Genomic DNA, 22495 nt, shown 5'->3' on the forward strand with positions numbered 1-22495 from the left:
AGGGAACTCGTGTTTGCTCTGCACTTGAAGAAACAGTGAATTTAGTGTATAGTTTTTGGGTGAGTTGAGTGAGAAGCATCAAGTGAATGCTCTGGAATTCACTGGAAGAAAACAGTTTGCAACTGTGCCAGTCCCAAGCAAGAAGCCTTTGTGTGAAGCTGGTGGTAGCTCTTCACTGGTTTATGTTGTCTGCTAAGATATTGCTCGAGTAAAGGAACAGTTGGAATTTGAATCATCATCTTATATTGTTTTGAAAGCTTTACAACATTTTTGTCTGGTGTCATGTAGTTTACTTGTTTTAATAATATTCCAATTCTTTGTTAAATGTTCCTCAGCAGACTCCTATGGATTTGTTCAGTAACTTTCCTCCACCGTTTCTTTAAACAGAAGTTAGAATGCATATTGCTCAAAAGAGAGCTTCAACAACATGTTTTTCTTTTTAGCAATACGATAAAAAAATCTTTAAGTTTAAGTGTTTAAGACTGCTGCATACCTTCATATGAAATGAATTAAATATAAAATCATCTTGGCCAGGACTTCAACTGACCAAAATTAATATATTGCCATAATAAATTTGTACTTATGATTTGATAAGCTAATCCAATAACTGTAGGAGTTGTTTAAAAGAAACATCTGCTGAATGATGACTCTTCCCGCCATTTTAATGTGTTTCTATAAAAGCAATAATCAGGCAAATAAAATTTATGCTTACTGGATAGGATTCCATAAAGACACTTCAATTAGAAGATTCCTTATTTTTAATTTATGATTTCAATGTAGGTATGACAAGACTCTTAAATATGCTATATTATTTTTAATAGGACAATGCAAATATGGTCAAAGAAGTGGAGGTGGATAAAGTCATCACGTTTGATAAAACGTACGTTGAAGCAATAAAGAAATTATGGAATGATCCTGGGATCCAGGAGTGCTATGATAGACGTCGAGAGTATCAGCTGTCTGATTCTGCCAAATAGTAAGTATAAAATTTGTTCTAAACTATCTTCCTGAAGGTTCATACATACACTCTGTTGTCTTTCATCCCTCAATTAACATCTAGCAAAGAGTTGAGAAAGTAATAAAAAGCTGAAGAAGATTTTAGGACCTTTGGAGATCGGGACTTGTGCATGACATTAATAAATGCATTTTTTTTTTGTTTTCCTGCATTGCTGAATGTCAGATCCTCTCAACTCTATTCAAGAAACTAAAATTTGCCAAGAAAACTGAAAAACTAATTTAATCTTGAAGTTTACCAAAGGTATTTTTATATAAGGGATCAAAAGATTTTTCTTTTAACACAGCTCTCCCTTTCAATTCTTCTCAGTAATGTACTCTGCACCACCAGTCTAAAACAGGACATGGCAAAAAAAAAAATCAGTTTGATATATGATAATCCCTGGCAAAAATCTAGAAAAGCACTCCTTGAAATTCCTGTAGTTTGGATGCAATATAAATAATAGGTGATAATGTGGGTCTGATCAGTTCAATCTTCATCCTTCGTCATCATTGTCCATTTTATTCCATATTACTTGGTTTTGCCACAATGCTGGAACCTTTTGCATTTTCTCCTATCAGTCTCCTTCCTCACCATGTTTCCTCTCTCGCCTCAGTAGATGACCATACCATTTTGATCTCTACTTTCTTCAATGTCCCACAATCTTCACTGACTCGATGTGCTGGGTTCCTGATTTTCTACTTTCTCGTTACTGCACATAGCCATCTCAGCATCAGTGTCTCATTTGTATCAAACCAGTGTTACACTATACAAAGCTGATCACACAGCTATCTTATAGACTTGTACTTTCAGTTTCAGTGATATTTTTCTATCCGCTCCATAATGTTCCATTGCCCCTTTTCCAATTACTTGAGCCAGAGCAAATATGTTGCTTAATTTTCATTTCCACACTTCCACCACCACTGACCTCGGGTACTTGAAACTACAAATTTTTTCCAAGTCGTCATCCATAATCATCCCTAGGCTCAAACTGACAGTCCACGCATTGATCTTTGGCCGACTGATCTTCATACCTGTGTTCCAGTGCTTTTCTCCAGTTCTCCAGATACTCTGCAAACACCATTGACATGCCACTTTCTGTCTCGCTTGCTCAGTTCAAACGTTGGTAACAATCAGGAAGAGGAAGGGGCTTGATGCCAATCTTTGGTGTAATCCAACTTTGGCTGTGAAACTCTCCACCACGCTGGTTCTTGCTCTTGTCTCGTACTCTTTGTCCATGTCTGGTAACAGTCGTGCATACATCTTGGGGACTTCAAGAGTTGAGTCTCCAGACTTCCTCCCGAGGCAGCCGGTGAGAGCTTTCTCGGGATCGATCAATACAATCTTCAATTTATATTGGCTTCAACAACATTTCTTCATCCCTTGTCTCAAAACAAAAATGCAATCAGTGGTGCCTCTTCTGGTATGAAACCTTTATTGCTTTTTCATTCATCTTTAAAACTGTGCAATAACTGAAGACATTGCTGACAATGATTGGAGTCATTGATGACTATGACTTGCACATTAGGAGCTTCTGGCATTCTGAGCAGCTCCATGATATCCCTGAAGAAGTGCTGACAACCCTGTGCTTGCAGAGACCAAATTCCAAAGGGATTGTTCAATGATATTTTACATTTCTAAGGCAGGTTCTGACCAATGGAGATGGGCCATCTGTAAGGACAAGGGACCCTGAAACCGCTGGTAAACTTATTAATGAATGAGACATTCACTATCTCAAGAATCCAGACCACGAATATACATCCTTTGTCCAAACCAAGGGATAAAAGTGTGATTAATGTTACATGCCCCCCACACCAAAAGCTGCTAGGATCTGTAATATTGCCTTGTGAAGCTCAGAGGCAATCTGCTATCTTCCATCAGCCAAACAGTACTCTAGTCAGGTTTAAATTGTCTAACCCTCATCTACATACTTTCCCTGAGAGCTTCTGTACAGGTGCCTACCAGAAGACTAATTAATTTCAACGGTGCTTCTCCCATTGTGGAAGTCATCACTACTAGAAAAGTGCATCTCTGAAAGAATATACCATTGCACTTTTCATTCTGGACTCTGAACTCAAGTGAAACAATTCTTAGTTTGTCTCTGGTTTTTGCCCTGTGCCTCTTTTTTTTCCCTTGCCCCCCCTCATTTATTGTACTGGGGGGTTATGCAGTTGCCCCACATTGAGTGTATGTAAAATAAACTAACCCTCTAATTTTACCTTATCTTGAGTTTGCTGTGGGGTTAATAAAAGGAGGATAAGATAACTTCAAAACTGAGGAGTTGGGAAAAATACGCTAGGGAGAAATGAAAACAAATAATCTTTCTGTAAACTGACTGGTAGTAAGGCGGTTTTAAATTCGACCCCCTTCTGTAGTCCACAACTCCATCGTGAAGGTATATGGTAGGTATGCTTGGCAGTTTTTGCAATATTTGAATGTCCCCCGTTGCTTTGAATTCTTTGGATTTTCTCTCTTACCATAATACAGTTGAGTCGCTTATTCAGGACCTGGACCCCATATTGACCTAGGTAGGTCCATACCTCTGCTGACATCTCATCTGATCCATCTGCTTTGCTGTTTTTCATTCCTTTCAGTGCCGTTCTAATGAGCTCGCTGTGACGTGCTAGTATTTTACAAAATTTTGAGGGTATCACTGACATTGATATAACTTGGATGAGTGAAGGGGTAGAGTGGAGGTCAGGTCAGGATGGATGGTCAGATTGGGGGGTGATGGGGGTAGTGTCAGTTGGGGTAGTCAGGGGTGGTCAGAGAGTTAGTTTGGGTGTCACAGGGCAGGGGGATGGTGGGCGAGTTTCTGTAAGTGGGGGTCAGTTCTGTAGTTACCTAGATGAGGATTTTCCCGCTAGCGTTTTCAGATAACAATTCAGTTAAGGATATTTGAACAGCTGTCCGAGGTCCCCCACTCTAAATCAGTCAGAAACTTTTGCAGAGGTTCTGTGGAGCAGGGAATTGCCTATCAAATGTTCCAACTTCCCCAGTTAATTCCCATGGAGGTCGGTAGTCAAGACTTCCATGGATCTTGGGTCTATGTTCGGTATCTGACAATCTGGAGACCGGAAAACCTGAGCCAATCTTTATTAGAGGGATAATGCCAAGAGACCATAAGATATAGGAGCAGAGTTAGGCAATTCGGCCCCTCAAGTCTGCTCTGCTGCCTTTCACTCATGGATAGGTTTCTCAATCCCATTCTCCTGCCTTTTCCCCGTAACTTTTGATCCCCTTACCAATCAAAAACCTATCTATCTCTGTCTTAAATATACTCAATGACTTGACTTCTACAGCTTTCTGTGAGCAATGAATTCCATAGTTTCACCACCCTCTGACTGAAGAAATTCCTCCTCATCTCAGTTCTAAAGGGTCGTTCCTTTAGAAGGCTGTTCCCTCAGATCTAGTCTCTCTTACTAATGGAAACATCTTCCCCACGTCCACTCTATGCAGACCTTTCAGTATACTGTAATTCCCCTCATCCTTCTAGACTCCATCGAATACAGACCCAGAGACCTCAAATGAATCTCATACGTTAAGCTTTTCATTCCTGGGATCATTCTCCTGAACCTCCTCTGGGCCCTCTCCAGAGGAATCCATAATGCTGGGATTAATTAAATTGAGAGTAGGATAAGGAAAAGGTTCAAACTAGAAAAGGTTCAAACTAGAAAAGTTGGAGTTACTCAACTGGTAAGGTATCATCTGTGGACAGAGAAATAAAGGTAACGTTGCAGGTCAGTAAGTCTTTTTTTTGTCGGAATAGTTTTTGGAGTCAGGATAAATTGCGTGCCTACTTATGTTGTCAGTAGTCAGAATTTTACCTTAAATAGAAATAGTTCAAGTTTTTTTTCTGTTTTACTTAGGCATAACATTGGAATTATGCAAAATTATTTTTTGCCTAAGTTTGTTTAGCTTTAACGTGAATTTAAAATTAGTATAAGAACATTGGAACAGGAGTCGGCAATTAGCCTTTTGAGCTTGCTCTGCCACACATTAAAGTCATGGATGATCTCATCTTCACCTTCCTAAATTAAAATTAAACTAATTACAAGACTTTTTTGTTTTTCTGGATGAAATATAATTCCAGGATGGAATCATAGAATCCCTACAGTGCAGAAGGAGGCCACTCGCCCCTCGAGTCTGCACCGACCACAATCCCACCCAGGCCCTATTCCCGTAACCCCTCACGTTTACCCTGCTAATCCCCCTGACACTAGGGTCAATTTAGCATAGTCAATCAACCTAACCCGCACATCTTTGGACTGTGGGAGGAAACCGGGGCACCCGGAGGAAACCCACGCAGATACGGGGAGAATGTGCAAACTCCACACAGACAGTGACCCGAGGCCAGAATTGAACCCGGGTCCCTGGCGATGTGAGGCACAGTGCTAACCACTGTGCCACCATGCCACCCCTAAATTCCAAATAAAATAAAACCGGATCCATAAACTCAATGCAGTGCAAAATAACTGCCAAGTTATTGATTATAAATCACCCCAAAGGTCAGTAGCAGGATATAAAAGTCTGGGTTAAGGCACAACTGCAATGTGACAATGGGACTGTCACATCTGAACCAAAACTTTGTTCCATACAGAAGATGGTTTTTACAAAGAAAGTGCATGTGCCAATTTAAGAAGCTCTTATTGCTTGAAGGTTAAGAGGAATGAAACACTTACTAAGATTTTCATAGCATTTCCATTTAAGTATTTGAATGATGACATTTTTCCTAACCGGGACTGTATAGTAATGGCGGCTTAATAATTTGTGGGGCTGGAATTTACATTGCATAAAATCCTGAGGGGTGAGCCCGCCTCTAGTTGGCTGGGCTCACCTCAATCATTTAATGGCCAACTGGCATGGAGAATGGACTTAAACTTATTAGAGGGATTGATAGTAAACTGACAGAAGTGATTCACTACTTGCATTGTTTTCTTTTAAAGCAGATTATTTTCTTAATCGCCTGATTTAATGTCTGATTATTTTAATTATTTCGTACCTGGAGAATCTCCTGCAATGGTTTCCCCTTTCTGTTCCTGCATCATTACCTCAGGATCCCCTTCCCCCTAGAATCTAACACTGACCCCTCGTATTTCTCATCTTGGCCCTTGATGACATAATCCGAGAACACAACAAATTGCACATGTATGCTGATGACTCCCAACTTCACCTCCCTGTTATCTCTCTTGACTCCTCCACTATCTCTGATTTGCCACTCTGTTTTCCAACATCCAACACTGGATTAGCAGATATTTTCTCCAGCTAAGTATTGATAAGATCAATGCCAGTGTCTTCAGTCCCCACCACAAACCTGTTTCCCTAGTCACTGACTCCATCCCTTCATCTGGTCATTCTGGGGCTGAAATTTTTTTCTGACTCTTAATTTGACTCCCAAGAAGAACTTCCAACCTTACATCTGCTCCATCTACGCAATCCCTTACTTCCAACTCTGTAACATTGCCCAACTCTACCCCTGCCTTGGCTCATCTGCTGCTGAAACAATCCTCCGTGTCTTTATTATGTTTTAGGCTTGACTATTCCAGTGCTGTCCTGGTTGGCCCCCAACTTACATCCTCTATCAACTTGAACTCAAACAAAACAATGGTGCCCCATAAAAGGCTACTGAAGAAGATTAGGGCACACGGAGTTGGGGGTAGTGTGTTAAAGTGGATTGGGGACTGGCTATCCAACAGGAAGCAAAGAGTCGGAATAAATGGGTGTTTTTCCGGTTGGAGGAAGGTAACTAGTGGCGTGCCGCAGGGATCGGTACTCGGGCCGCAACTATTTACCATTTATATAGATGATCTGGAGGAGGGGACGGAGTGTAGGGTAACGAAGTTTGCAGACGACACAAAGATAAGTGGAAAAGTGAATCGTGTGGAGGACGGAGAAGATCTGCAGAGAGATTTGGACAGGCTGAGTGAGTGGGCGAGGATATGGCAAATGGAGTATAACGTTGAGAAATGCGAGGTTATACACTTTGGAGGAAATAATAACAAATGGGATTACTATCTCAATGGAAACAAATTAAAACATGCTACCGTGCAAAGGGACCTGGGGGTCCTTGTGCATGAGACGCAAAAGCCCAGTCTGCAGGTACAACAGGTGATCAAGAAGGCAAATGGGATGTTGGCCTATATTGCGAAGGGGATAGAATATAAAAGCAGGGATGTCTTGATGCACCTGTACAGGGCATTGGTGAGGCCGCAGCTGGAATACTGTGTGCAGTATTGGTCCCCTTATATGAGGAAGGATATATTGGCATTGGAGGGAGTGCAGAGAAAGTTCACCAGGTTGATACCGGAGATGAGGGGTTTGGATTATGAGGAGAGGCTGAGGAGATTGGGTTTGTACTCGTTGGAGTTTAGAAGGATGAGGGGGGATCTTATGGAGACTTATAAGATAATGCGGGGGCTGGATAGGGTGGAGGCGGAGAGATTCTTTCCACTTAGTAAGGAAGTTAAAACTAGAGGACACAGCCTCAAAATAAAGGGGGGTCGGTTTAAGACAGAGTTGAGGAGGAACTTCTTCTCCCAGAGGGTGGTGAATCTCTGGAATTCTCTGCCCACTGAGGTGGTGGAGGCTACCTCGCTGAATATGTTTAAAGCGCGGATGGATGGATTCCTGATCGGTAAGGGAATTAAGGGTTATGGGGATCAGGCGGGTAAGTGGTACTGATCCACGTCAGATCAGCCATGATCTTATTGAATGGCGGGGCAGGCTCGAGGGGCTAGATGGCCTACTCCTGCTCCTATTTCTTATGTTCTTATGTTCTTATCTTAATTTGCCTTGAGTACATTTCACCCAAGTGCCCTGTGCTTGCTAACGTGTATGGCCTCTCAACCTCATCCTTATTTTCAAATCTCTCTATATGATCTCACCCTTCTCTATTTTTATAACTCCCTACTGCCCTTTAACCAGAGGCATATTTACAGTAAGTGGGGTCCTGTGCTCACCTGCATTTCTGTTCCCCCACCACCTCCCCAAACCTAATTTCCGTTAACCCATTTCTCTTCACCCTCAGAAAATGGGACTGATGAAGACATCTAACACGTTTCGGTCTCAAACTATTTTCTCAAATTTTCCATATTACTTATGATTTCTGGTTTATTGAGTATGAAATATTCTATCATACCCAGTGGAACAGATTTTGACCATAAGGCAATATCTTCGGGGTAGTTTTCACTTCAACAGAATCAGCAATATTTTTTGTAGTTCTGTTGTCATTTCAGAGTTCATTTGTTCAACTTTTGCAATCTGGTATCTCCAGAAATCAGCAAGTTATCAGATAATTCGCCGACATTTTCGGGTGAATTTGGACTGCTCAATACTTTGAGCTTTTTAAAATAAAATGACAAACTGTCTTTTTACCCAGCTTCATGCTCTTGCCTTGCCTTCATTTTTATGCATTTTTGATTGTGAGATTGATAGTGTTGCTTCATGTTGCTAAAAAAAACTGATACTGATTTTAGACAGCTAATAGCAGATGTTTGCACAGTCAATCCAACGTTTCTATCAGGTTCTAGTTCTGCAAAAATGGGATTCATCTTCTAACTATGTGGATGTGATTCTGATCTTGGATTTCAAACAAAGCTCGCTTTACTCTCCCTCCCTCGGCAACACCCTCACAAGCTATCCCTTCCTATGACTTCCTCACAAGTTCTCCCTCCCCTGCAACCCCCCTCGCATTCACTCCCTCCCCTGCAACCCCCCTCGCATACTCTCCCTCCCCTGCAACCCCCCTCGCATACACTCCCTCCCCTGCAACCCCCCTCGCATACACTCCCTCCCCTGCAACCCCCCTCGCATACTCTCCCTCCCCTGCAACCCCCCCTCGCATACTCTCCCTCCCCTGCAACCCCCCCTCGCATACTCTCCCTCTCCTGCAACTCCCCTCACATACTCTCCCTCCCCTGCAACCCCCCTCACATACTCTCCCTCCCCTGCAACCCCCCCTCGCATACTCTCCCTCCCCTGCAACCCCCCTCACATACTCTCCCTCCCCTGCAACTCCCCTCGCATACTCTCCCTCTCCTGCAACCCCCCTGGCATACTCTCCCTCCCCTGCAAACCCCCTCGCATACTCTCCCTCCCCTCGCATACTCTCCCTCCCCTGCAAACCCCCTCGCATACTCTCCCTCCCCTGCAACCCCCCTCACATACTCTCTCTCCCCTGCAACCCCCCTCACATACTCTCCCTCCCCTCGCATACACTTGCTCCCCTGCAAACCCCCTCACATACTCTCTCTCCCCTGCAACCCCCCTCACATACTCTCCCTCCCCTCACATACTCTCCCTCCCCTGCAACCCCCCTCACATACTCTCCCTCCCCTGCAAACCCCCTCGCATACTCTCCCTCCCCTCGCATACTCTCCCTCCCCTGCAACCCCCCTCACATACTCTCCCTCCCCTGCAACTCCCCTCGCATACTCTCCCTCCCCTGCAACCCCCCTCACATACTCTCCCTCCCCTGCAACTCCCCTCGCATACTCTCCCTCCCCTGCAAACCCTCTCGCATACACTCCCTCCCCTGCAAACCCCCTCACATACTCTCCCTCCCCTGCAAACCCCCTCGCATACTCTCCCTCCCCTGCAAACCCTCTCGCATACACTCCCTCCCCTGCAAACCCCCTCACATACACTCCCTCCCCTGCAAACCCCCTCGCATACACTCCCTCCCCTGCAAACCCCCTCACATACTCTCCCTCCCCTGCAAACCCCCTCGCATACTCTCCCTTCCCTCATTCTCTTCCTCCCCACCCTTCATCCCCTCACACTCCGCCTTCTCATCTTGCTTGCCTGGGATCCTCGAATCATCCTGCCTCATTGACGCTGTATCCTGATCATGGCTGCCGTGCCTCTCCCTTGCCTCAGAGCCTCGCCAGCCTGCTGCTGGCCTGGGACAGTGGGTGGGGTACACTCTGCTCCTGGTGCAGACCTCGGCTTTACCGCATTGTGTCCTTGTTGTGGCCGGCCACCGTGCCTCTCCCTCACCTTGTGGTCTTGTGCCCTCCTGCTGCCAACCGTTGCTACCTCCCTGCTATTTACTCCTCATCCAAGCAGAGTCTGATTTTGTATTACATTTGCTGCTGATATGCTCAGCTGCAAATGCAGGGAGTGATCAGCCTCTGGTTGGTTACCCTGCTAACTGTCTGGCCATGTCGGTGTGCACTCCAGCTCAGCTGACTGAGTGTTCCAGTACCAGGTCTGGAGGTACAAAAGGCGGCCAGTGGCGGGACCCCTCTGTTGGTCAGGGCCCTATGTCTAGGCCTGGTGTGTTTCATTGTAAAACTGCCCCTGCCTTCACCCCTCCAATATTTGCGCTCCCCCAATTCTGGCCTCTTGCCCTTTCTCGATTGTAATTTCTCCACCATGGGTACTCATGCCTTCAACGGCCACAACCCAAGCTCTTGAATTATCTCCACAGGAGAGGTTATCAGATTTTTATGCAAAGATTTAACAGAACTTGAAACAGTTTGCTGCTATAGAGCTATATTTGAGGTTGGGACCATTGTAAACTTTGAGGGAAAAATGACTAAATATTAGAATGAGGGGATTTCTGTGCAAGTCTATGTGGAGAGAGCAGTCAGTGCGATTAGCTTTGGATTGTTCTGCCAGAGAACAAGCACTGGCCAAAAATTCTCTTTCTCTGCTGTAAAGTTCTATGATTCGATCAGGATTCTGTCAAATTTCAGGATTCCAGATGAATTAGGAACAATTCCATGTGTTTGTCTTTGACAACTGTTGCCTTGCATCACTTTTAGTTCTGCTTCTCTTGAACAGTGATGCATGGAATCGTTTTGGAGGTTTTTGTCATTTGTTTTAATCAATCTGTTTGCATTTTGCAGCTATCTTAGTGATGTAGACCGCATTAGTTCACCAATGTATATACCAACTCAGCAAGATGTACTGCGGGTCAGAGTGCCAACAACTGGAATCATTGAATATCCTTTTGATTTGGAGAACATAATCTTCAGGTAACTGAATAGTTAAAAATGGCCAGGAGGTTTTTTTCCTAATGTGAAGAAGTATAATGCCAGTTTAGGTGAAACGAAAACACAACATCTCTAGAGGATAAAAAAGAAAATGCTGAAAGAACTCGTCCGGTCTGGCAGCACCTGTGGGGAGAGAAACAGTTATCATTTTGAGTCCGTATGATTCTTCTTCAGTCTGAAGAAGTCGTACGGATTTGAAACATTAACTCCATTTCTTTCTCCACAGATGCTGCCAGACCTACTGAGTTTTTCCAGCATTTTCTGTTTCTTTTTCCACATTTTCAGCATGTGCAGTATTTTACTCTTATATCTTGTATAAAGGAGTATTCTAAAGTATATTCTGTGCAAAAACTGGGAATCTTTTGCATCACTCATTTGCATCATTCAATCAGGAAACGCATATAATTTGGCAGCTTGTATAGCACTAATTTGACTACTGTACTTACCTGAGGCTCAAATTAATACTGCATCCTTGATCACTCGGCACTCTGATAACTGAATTGCAACTGCTAACAAGTCACTTTAAAACCCTCCTGGGTGCTAATATTTGGCTAGAGTGATACTTGAATCAATAATTTACTCCTTGAACATTTTTACCACAAGCACTTACAATGACAGTACTTTTATACACTGATATGTGCATCAACATTGGTTAGGCAGTGTTATTGCAGCCACATTTATAACCCAAAACTTCTTAAAGGTAAAAATGCAGGAATCTGTCATGATTATGAAGCAATGTGTGTGAAATTAAGGGCAGTCCTCTTCAAGTATTGAGATTTAAAAACAAATTGTTTCTTTAAATTTAAAGCCAAGTGTCAATTTTTTTTGTGAGTTAACTATTGAAAGCTTCTCTGAACACCAAGAGAATAAGCTCCCTTGTATCTTACCCTCACCAATGCAAGTAGGTCAATTTCTTTCTTAAAAAAAAGAAAACTCACGCCTCCTGTTATTGGAGACACCAGTGTAGCGAGCTTCTTTTCAGGCTGTTGTGCATTTGCCTGCCTGGGCATTATAAATTCACTTTCTTGTTTCTTCAAGAAGGATCCTGGTTTAATTTTGTGGTGAGGCCTAGTTGGACATGATTGAATCAATAATTCATATTGGGAGAGACTTTTCAAATCCCTTGTTTAATTATAAATTATTTATATTCTCAAGTCGCTCTTTGAGAAATACTTTGGCTTGAAAACAGTATTTTTGAAAAGCCTTGCCAGTAGGTCAGTATGTATGCCAGCATTTCATCACGTGCCCATGAAGTAGGATACCCAGCTGTTTAGTGCCCCAGCATGAGGGCACTAAATCTTGCAAATCTTTGCAAGTTGCTTTTTGTTTCTAACAAATGTTAGTGCGTTGTGTCTGACAGAAGTTGTGAATGCTTCAGATTTCTACACTTAGTTGATTCATTGCCATCGGTAATCAAGCAGCCTATTCATGTTGGGGGGGGAGGAACCTGCAGTAATTGGATTGTCTTTCTCTAGAATGTTAGGTAAGTTTACCTTGCACGTGGCAGTGGATGCAAAGTTTCATTTAAAAATGGATTGTAATTGGTGCTATTCAGGATGATTCAGTTGATCATATTAAGAATTTATGAAAATTTTCATGATTGACATTGTGGCGAGCATAATAAATAACAGAAATCCCCGATGGGCTGCACTGTGTTATCAATAATCAACTTTCGTAAGATTTTATTTCTGTTTTGCATAGATAAAAATACTCAAAACAAATGATTTTTATGTTGTTTGAAAAATGTTTTTCAAATTTTTAAACTTTTTTGCTTTACTTTGTAGGATGGTAGATGTTGGAGGTCAGAGGTCTGAACGAAGAAAATGGATTCATTGTTTTGAGAATGTAACCTCAATCATTTTCCTAGTTGCACTAAGTGAATATGATCAGGTTCTGGCTGAGTGTGATAATGAGGTAATAGTTTAACAGCAATGGTATAATAAGATTGTCTTAAGACTAAGATTTTACTGGAGACTTGCCCCTGTTTTCATAGTGGTAGGAACTCTCAAAGGCACAATCTTTTTTTATTCATTCGTCGGACATGGGTGTCACTTGGCTGGCCAGCATTTATTGCCTATCCCTGAGTTCAAATGGCTCTGCTGCATTTGTGATTCCCAAATTTGGGAGTCAGTCTGCCATCTGCCTCCCAACCCAATTTTTTAAAAAAAGGGTCTGTTCAAAATGAGGGGGTGGCTTCTGAATTTGGCTTCTGCCCACCATTTTGGGAGGCCCCCATAGCCTCCACGACTGCAAAAATCCAGACTGTGACTTTTTTTGAATGGAGTCAATTAGGATGGTGGATGGAATTAAAATCAGGGATTAGTTTAAGATGATCGGCATGAGAACCAATGATAATATAAGGAAAATCCTTTTTATGCAGCAACTGGTTAAGATCTTGAATCCACTGCCTGAGAATATCACGAAGGCAAATTCAATCTAGGCTATTGAAAGAGAATTGGATAAGCATCCGAAGATGAACAATTTGCAGGACTATGGGGAGCGATGGACGATGGAGTGGTAGGACTAACAGAGTTGTTCTTGCAGAAAACAATGCAGAATTGAGGGTGAATGGCTTCTTTCTCTGCTGTAATCTTTCTATGATTCCAAAATCAAGTTAGTTGTTTTTTTAAAAAAAATTCATGGGATGTGGGCCTTGCTGGCAAGACCAGCATTTGTTACCCATCGCCAGTTGCCCTTAAGAAGGTGATGGTGAGCTGCCATATTGAATGGCTGCATTCCATCTAATGTGGGTATGGCAATTCAAAATGGTGTGGGGCTTTGAGGAAAACTTCTAATTAGGGGTGTTCCTATGCATCTGCTATCTTTGTCATTTTAGGTTGTTGAGGTTGCATGTTTGCTGCAGCAATATGCTACAGTGCATCTTGTAGATGGCTCATGCTACTGCCACTGTTTCAGTGCTAGAGGGAGTGACAATTTGAAGTGGTGAATTGATTGCTAATTAAGTGGGTTGCTTTATCCTGGATGGTGTTGAGCTTCTTGAGTGTTGTTGGGGCTGCATTCATCCAAGAAAGTGGAGAGTATTCCATCACGCTCCTGACTTGTGCCTTATTGCATCACAGTCCTGACTCCTGACAGGCTTTGGGGAGCCAGAAGATGAGCTACTCATTGGAGAATTTCCAGCCTCTAAACTGCTCGTGTAGCTGCAGAATTTATATTACTCGTCCAGTTCAGTTTCTGGTCAATGCTAATCTGATCAATGGATGTTGATGGTGAAGAATTCAGCGATACTGAGGCCATTGACTGTCAAAGGGAAATGGTTAGTTTCTCCCTTGTTGGAGATGGTTATTACCTGGCATTTGTGTGACATGCATGTGGCATACTACATATCAATCTAAGCCTGAATGTTGTCCAAGGTCTTGCTGCTTACGTTGGACACAGACTGCTTCAGTCTTGAGAAGGGACAGAGCAACTGTCAGCGAATATCTGGACTTCTGAGCTTTTCATGGAGGGCAAGTCATTGATGAAGCAGCTCAAGATGCTTCGCCCTAGGACATTATGCCAAGGAACTCCTGCAGCAATGTCTCTGAAAGCAAACAAAACTACATAATGATTGGGCTCCAACAACCACAGTCAACTTTCTTTCTGCTCAGCATGAGACTACCCAGCGGAGATATTTCCTCCGGGTATTTTACGAGGTTTCCTTTATACCATGCTCTATCAAACACTGCCTTAATGTCAAGTACAGTCACTCTCCCCTCACCTCTGGAATTTGGCCCTTTTGTCCATATTTGGAATAAGCCTCTAATGAGATGAGATGAACCAAGTGCACAACTCAAATTGGGCATCAATGTAGGTTATTGCTTTTGAGTACTGCTTGATAACACTGTGGATGACAACTCCCATTCGTTTGCTGCTGATTGGATGTAGACTAATGGAGGATTAATGTCAAAGTGGATGTCCTGTTTTTATTGAACAGCACACATCCCTGGGCAATTTTCCACATTGATGCCAGTGTTGTAGCTGTAGTGGAATAGCTCGGATAGACACATAGCTAGTTCTTGAATACAAGTCTTTGGCACTATTGCCAGGATGCTGTCAGAAGCCATAGCCTTTGCAGTATACGGTGCTTTCAGCCATTTCCTGATATCATATTTCGTAAACCAAATTAGCTGAATACCGGCATCTGTAATGCTGGGGACCTCGAGCAGACAAAGTTGAATCATCCACATGCACTTCTGACTGAAAGTGATCGCAAATGCTTCAGGCATTTCTTTTGTTAGCTGTGGGTGGACATGTATTGTGGAGCCGCCACCTCTGGTTAGTTTAATTGTCCACCACTGTTTAAGACAGGATGCGGCAGTTCTGCAGAGCTTTGATCTGATTCGTTGGTTGTGGAATATACCAATTGCACTCTGTTTCTGCTGCGGTCTTATGTTGTAGCTTCACCGGGTTGGTATCTCATGTTTAGGTATACTTGTGCTATTCCTGGCATGTATTCTTGCATTCCTCATTGAAGCAGGGTCGATTACCTGGCTTGATGGTGATGCTAGGGGGAAATGTCACACTCTGAGGTTAGACTGTGGTTGAATACAATTCTGCTGATTTGGCTGGCTCACATTGTCTCATGGCCCAGTTTTGAGTTGCTAGATCTGCTCACAATTTATCCCATGAAATCTATCTCATTTAGCAAGGTGGTAGTGTCATATAACAATGGAGCATACCTCAATGTGATGATGGGACTTTGTCTCCACAAGGACTGTGTAGTGGTTACTCCTATCTATACCCTCATGGGCAGATGCATATGTGACAGGTAGATTGGTAAGGATGAGGTAAAGTAGGTTTTTCCTTTTTGTTGATTTCCTCATCACTGCCGCAGGCCCAGTACTCAGCCAGCTCGGTTAGTAGCTGTGATACTGAGCTACTTTTGGTGATGGTCATTTGAAGTCTCCCCATCCAGAATACATTCTGTGCCCTTGCTACCCTCTGTTTCTTCTAAGTAGCATGGATCATGGCAAAGTACTGATTCAATGGGAGAGGGAGGATGATAGGAGAGTTCATGGGGTGCAGAGTCAATGTTGAAAACTCCCAGGGCAACACCTTCCTGATTCTATCAATGCGTCCTACTGCCTCTGGTGGGTCTGTCCTGCCAGTGTGACAGGACATATCTAGGGATGGTATGGAAGAATCTGGGCATTGGCTGTAGGGTATGATTGAGTGAGTATTACTATATCAAGCTATTGCTTGAGTAGTCTGTGGGACAGCTCTCAAGTCCCCAGATGTGAGGAAGACATTGCAGGGTCAACTGGGCTGGCTGTGCCATTGTCATTTCCTGTTTCTGGGTCAGTGTTGGGTGGTCTGTTCTGTTTATTCCTTTTTGATTTAATCTCCTATAAACCAAAGTCCATTTATTGGCCATTTGCTGTGCCACTTCTGATTCGTCATTATATTCGCTGTGACATATTTATATCTGTTTTCAGTAAACTTTGACATCAATTCAACTCTGAAGGGTCAGAGTGCATTATCCAAGTTGTTGAGGTGGGAAAACCTGATTAGTAAAATTCCTCAATTAAAATACTTTTCCAAAATAATAGCATTTTATCTTGGCTGCTGAAATGAGGTCTTGTAGGCAAGAAAACTGGGCAGAATTCTGGTGTTGTACAGAATTAACTTTCCAAGATATCTTTGGGCTGCTCTGAAACAAAGAATAGTGGGGAAAGTTTCCCCTTTGAGCTATATGTTGTTGTATCCTCCTGTTATATCTGTTTAGTATAGAAATATTTAATATTTTATTTTTAGAATCGAATGGAGGAGAGCAAGGCACTATTTAAGACGATTATCACCTATCCCTGGTTTCACAGCTCCTCAGTCATTCTTTTCTTAAACAAGAAGGATCTCCTGGAAGAAAAGATCATGTACTCTCATCTAGTTGATTATTTCCCAGAATATAATGGTGAGTGTTTTATGGTAATTTGATCCATTTACAATAGGAATTTAAAACTTTCATACTCGTTGAATGGGTCTTTTGGTTACAAAATAGCTTAAAACTCAGGTTGTTTGTGTTGGAAAGTTTACCCAAATATCAGTAAATGTATATATTTATTTCCATTTGTAGGTACGTTAGATATCTCTGCTCATGATCACAAACTGGTTTGTTTCTTTTAGAAGAAATTCCTGTAATTCTTTTGTTACAGATTTCTAGCTGTATCTTAATTCCCAAAAACAGGTGGGCTGAGGTTGTGTCAGAGGTTGAAAGTGCAAAAAATCTGAAATGAGAGCTAAATCTGCTTACTTCCAGTATTAACAGAGGTGCGGTTAGTGGCAGATAGCTAATTTGCTCATGGAATTTTAATTATAAGCAGGCTGCCTTTTTTTTTATGTTGGCAGCCGTTCTATTTTTAACTACAGGAGGCGGGGTTTCTCAGACCTCGGAAAACTCGGAAGACCAGAAAAGCTGAATCCATGAGGCAAATATATTTACTTTTGGGCCGGGAGGAGCAGGAGTATTTTCTAGCCCAACAAGTTATCCAGTAAACTACTCCCACATCTGCAATCTCTCGCTCCACCACTTGCTCTCATAAGCTTCAGCCTTGTAAAGCCCATAAGACCGATAGCATATTAATCAGACTACCTGTGGGTAAGAATCCCACAGGAAAAAAATAATGTAGCCCAGCAATTAAATTCTGTAGACATTTGTTAAAACCTGTTCTTCCCAAATCTCACAACAAGTTCTTCTGTACAGAACTTGCCTCCTGACTAAAATCAGGCCAGGAACTCGAGTAATTTTTCCTTTTTTAATAGGTGATGAAACTTCATTGACAGAACTTCTTAATACTTTTAATAAGTATTCCTGAATTAATTTCAGCTGGTTCTGATTCTATTGTAGGACTCCGTGCCAATCTTGGTGAGCAAGGAGAGCAGGCATTGTAGTGCTTGAAGGAGTTGTAGAGCTAGGAAGGTGCAAGGCCATGGAGAATCGTAGAAATCCTGTACTTTGTCATCATTGGACCCATTGTGTCCCAACAGCCTCTCTATATGATCAAATCAGCTAGCTCCACGCCCTACGCTTGCCCCATCACTCTACGAACCTTTTCTCTTCAGGTGCTTATGCAACAATACAGAGATGAAAATTGTATATTTGAGTTATTGAGGCATTGAAAGCCAACACATATCAACAAGGAGAGTGGAGAAAGGCAAGTGAGATTTTAATGCAGGAAGGTTTAGATTAGCTAAATTTAATAGTGCTTGGAGGAAGGAAGACTGGGTGGTGATGTATGGCAATCATTAGGATTTGGTGGCAAAGACATGAGAAGGTAGGGACAGAGGCGATTATGGTGATAATGGTGGAAGTAGGCAGTCTTTGTGATGGTGAGAGTATGTGGTTGTAAGCTTAATTCGGGATCGAATAGGATGCTGAGATTGTTTCAGCCTGATATGATGACTGATGAGGGTATGGGTTGCTTGGTATGGGCTGAAGATCTTTCCAATGTCCAGTTGGAGGAAGGTTGAAAGATAGTTACAAATGAATAATACTATCCATAGCATCTAAATTCATTCAAAAATAAACTTCCTTAAGTTCCCTCATTGCAGCATCCCATTGTTTCATATATGATCCCAACAGCCACAGGTGAGGGCTAGGTTAAGGTGAGGACCATTACAAGATGAGATACTCCAATGAGTAGGTTGAGCCCACATGAGAGAGAATATGCTCCCTCACCCCAGTAAACTACTTCGACAGGCAGGCCAAACCAAATTAGGGTAGTCATCGGTTTCTTGCCCTCAGTAGTTTCAGGATTTGTCTACCCTGGCATGCGAGGACTGAATCAAGGACCGACAGATGAGACTGATCTAAAGTCCAATGGTTTTGAAGGTGGATCAGCACCATGTTGCCAACTGCCTAGACTCATCTTGCCACTAAACCAAGATAGGTCAGGATGAGACAGTGAGGCTGATGATCTGAACCTCCCTCACTTTAAACCAAGTCATGTTCATCATTTATCTATCATCTCATACTTCATCTTTTTAGGAACACACTGCCCACCTCTTAATATGAGGAACAGAATGGAAATGGCAGCCTAAGCATTGTCTGTTTCACCTCCCTGACCAGCAGGCCACAGCTGGCAGGGATCCCATCAGTGTGGTCACAAGTAAATTTCAACAAAGAAAGAGGACTTTGATCATCGTTGGCACATGGAATGTGCACACTTTCATCTTGATCAGCATTGAGGCAGTTTGCCCATTTACGAACAATTCAGGATGTAATTTGTGAGCTGCTGCTTGTTTCCGTAATGTTTCAATAACATGTATCATCTATATTGATTTGTGCAATTGTGATGCTTCTTAGGTCCTCAACAAGATGCCAAGGCTGCTCGTGATTTCATTTTAAAGACCTATCAAAATCAGAATCCAGACAAAGAAAAGGTCATCTACTCTCACTTCACATGTGCCACAGATACAGAGAATATACGGTTTGTCTTTGCTGCCGTCAAGGACACTATCCTACAGTTAAACCTGAAGGAATTTAACCTTGTATAAAGGACTGATACTATGAACCCACTTCATATCACTCAATACCTTTTGTAAAGCTCTCTATTTTTTACTTGCCAGTTCAAAGTTGTACTTGGTACCTGTAAAATGCATTTACAAACTCGCACACAAGTTGCCAGTTCTAAGGAGAACTTGGTGATGACAGTGCAGATACGTAACTTCTGGTTAATCATTTGTGTTTTGTTCAGAATTTTTTATTCACATAGAAATCTTCTATTTACAAAAAAATGTGGTATTCGGCACATTGTGAAAAATTGGTCGAACAGGGATGTTTATAGCTTTATTAACTGAGGTGGGTTTAAAAAATTGCTGGGATGTAGAAATGGACCTAAATATGTTTTCCAAAGGTGATTGTTTTACAATTTTTGTAATAGTAAGAACGCTCCCAACTCTGATTTTATATATCTCACTGTGTCAAAAATATATGTGACCATCCTGGAATCCAGAGGTTTACTGAATGCAAAGATTACCCAAAATAAAAGGTACAAAAAGCTTCATGGTTCTGATTGTGACTACTAGCTGGGTTACATTTGGCATATGGAAGTATTTTAACTTTGAATTAACCTATTTAAAGAAAGTAAATGATTGATGTACAAAACAAATATTTTGACTTTTTCTTTTGAGTTTTCTAATTTTATCCCAATTAATCCATGTTTGGAATCATGGTGTAGATTAATCTAGATAGCTTCAAGATTTAGAATGTTATCATAAATTATTACTGTCATTAAAGGCAGTGTACAGTAAACATGTTAAGAATATAAAATGCTAAATTTAATAATTTAGACGAAAGGATCTTAAATTGGTTTTATTAGCAAAAAAGAGTTAGAATGGTTCTTGGGCAAGTGTGAAATGTTCTTATTAAAGCTATTAAAATGTAAGATCATTTTGTATGTGAACAATGACACGTACAAGCCTAGATTGTAAAAGACTTCAAATCTTTGTTTTGTACAGATGAAAGTACCTTTACATACTAAGGAGTTGCAAAAGATAGATGGAATAGCTCAACAGGATTTTATTTGTTCTACCACCATCATAATAGGAATTACACATAGGTACATCATGTTGAAATGCTTACAAGCAACTGTAAATATGTATCCTATATATATATATATATATATAGCATCTTTTGTAGCTTTAACATTATTTATCTTGGTCAAAAAGGAATAATATTTGAAATAATGTCCTATCAGTAATTGTAAAAGAATGTACAGGTGTTTCCACGTTTTAGGAGACTTAGATAAGTAATCACTATTTTTGAAGTTCTGAAATCTAACTTGTAATGCACAATCCTGGAATTTAATCTCATACTGACTTTTAAAATTTCCTTCACTGCTATATTTCATAATGAGAAGGAATGTTAGAAATTATTGTAATTTTTCAGATTCAACACTGTCTTTTTATTGGATTATAATATTTTATGCAATGGTTTTTGAATGTTACGATACTGTACCTTTGAATTTGAGCATCTGATGCATAGAGATCTGCTTTTGTTGGAATATCATCTGAGGATGACTGGTATGATGCACGTGAGTGAAGTCAGTCTGCAGTGTTAGTTTCTTTAGTCATTAATGCTTTTTATTATGCTGGTTCATTGAATCAGATGCCAAGGTGCACTAAAGCTGCAGAATTTTGTGGGACCATACATAGTCTAAGTTTCTAGTTCAAAACAATCAAGTTTGTGCTATTTTCCTTTGAATAGGATTCATTATTTTCTAAGAAATCCAAATGAAATCTAGGTGATGTTGGCCTAAATATTAACAGAGGTGGGCAATGTGGAGTGGTGGGGTGGGGTAGTTTTAACTTGGGTGAAATAATATTATACTTTATATTATCTCCTTTAGTGTTCATGAGTTATGAATTTGTGAAAATAATTATCATAGCTTCATTGGGATTTATATTATGATTTTGCAAGCATATTTAAGCAGATAATTCAGTGTTGTTTCAACATCTCTTGTTATGCATGCTGTGATCTCCAGGTGCAAAGTGCTCTTGGCTAAAGCCACCCAACTGAAGCAGGAATTTCTAATTTTGAAAACGAAAATCATTAATTTAAAAAAGTTGAGCAATTGGTGCAGGAAAGAACATGGTTCTATAACAACCAACTAGCCAAATGCCACGTTTTCAGCAGGTGCTAAAATAGTCAGCAGAAGGATGAAACCTGAAATGAATGCACTTTCAGTATCCTTATTTCAGCTACACGGCACTTAAACATGTTTCATCTTCAAATTAGCCAAATATTTCATCCTTTACATAGACTTTTAGATTTACAAATCTTAATATCTGACTGACCAGAGATTGCTAGGATTCTTTTATTCTTGTATTGTCAAGTTCTCATTGATCAATAATTAACTGATCTGTGCTTTGAAGCTAAAGATGTTTCATATTTGGTAATGCTGCTGTTTTGATCTGAAATTAAACATAAACTTGGTTCTTATGTTTCAGTTCATCCAATTTTATTTTCCTGGAAAGTCTATATTAAGGGATCAATAGTTATATCATCAATTATTTGGAAAATGATCATGAAATGAGATAGTTAATTTACAACTTGTACTTTGCAACTATCAGATAAGCAAATATTGTCTTAATTTATGTAATAGAATGCACTATTAAAAATGTTAATAAATGCACAAACTCATAGAACATTACAGCGCAGTACAGGCCCTTTGGCCCTCGATGTTGTGCCGACCAGTGAAACCAATCTAAAGCCCATCTAACCTACACTATTCCAATATCATCCACATGTTTATCCAATGACCATTTAAATCCCTTAATATTGGCAAGTCCACTACTGCTGCAGGCAGGGCATTCCACGCCCTTACTACTCTGAGTGAAGAACCTACCTCTGACATCTGTCCTATATCTATCACCCCTCAATTTAAAGCCATGTCCCCTCATGCTAGCCAACACCATCCGAGGAAAAAGGCTCTCACTATCCACCCTATCTAATCCTCTGATCATCACAAGAACTCAGTAAGAACTACTTTGAGGAAAAATACAT

The 22495-nt window shown here is 41.3% G+C and overlaps 1 protein-coding gene across 1 annotated transcript in view; it reads left to right on the forward strand.

Annotated features, from left to right (window-relative positions):
* Window positions 1-21930, forward strand: part of LOC144494922 (guanine nucleotide-binding protein subunit alpha-14) — a 150481-nt gene extending 128551 nt beyond the window's left edge. Inside the window, exons 3-7 of the mRNA XM_078214527.1 lie at window positions 822-976; window positions 10846-10974; window positions 12777-12906; window positions 16750-16903; window positions 19295-21930. Of these exons, the coding sequence (XP_078070653.1) occupies window positions 822-976; window positions 10846-10974; window positions 12777-12906; window positions 16750-16903; window positions 19295-19485 (759 nt within the window). The 3' untranslated portion in view covers window positions 19486-21930. The remainder of the gene's footprint in view (window positions 1-821; window positions 977-10845; window positions 10975-12776; window positions 12907-16749; window positions 16904-19294) is intronic.
* Window positions 21931-22495: the final 565 nt, after the last annotated feature.

Source organism: Mustelus asterias, chromosome 6, assembly GCF_964213995.1.
Source record: "Mustelus asterias chromosome 6, sMusAst1.hap1.1, whole genome shotgun sequence".
NCBI classification, from domain to species: domain Eukaryota; kingdom Metazoa; phylum Chordata; class Chondrichthyes; order Carcharhiniformes; family Triakidae; genus Mustelus; species Mustelus asterias.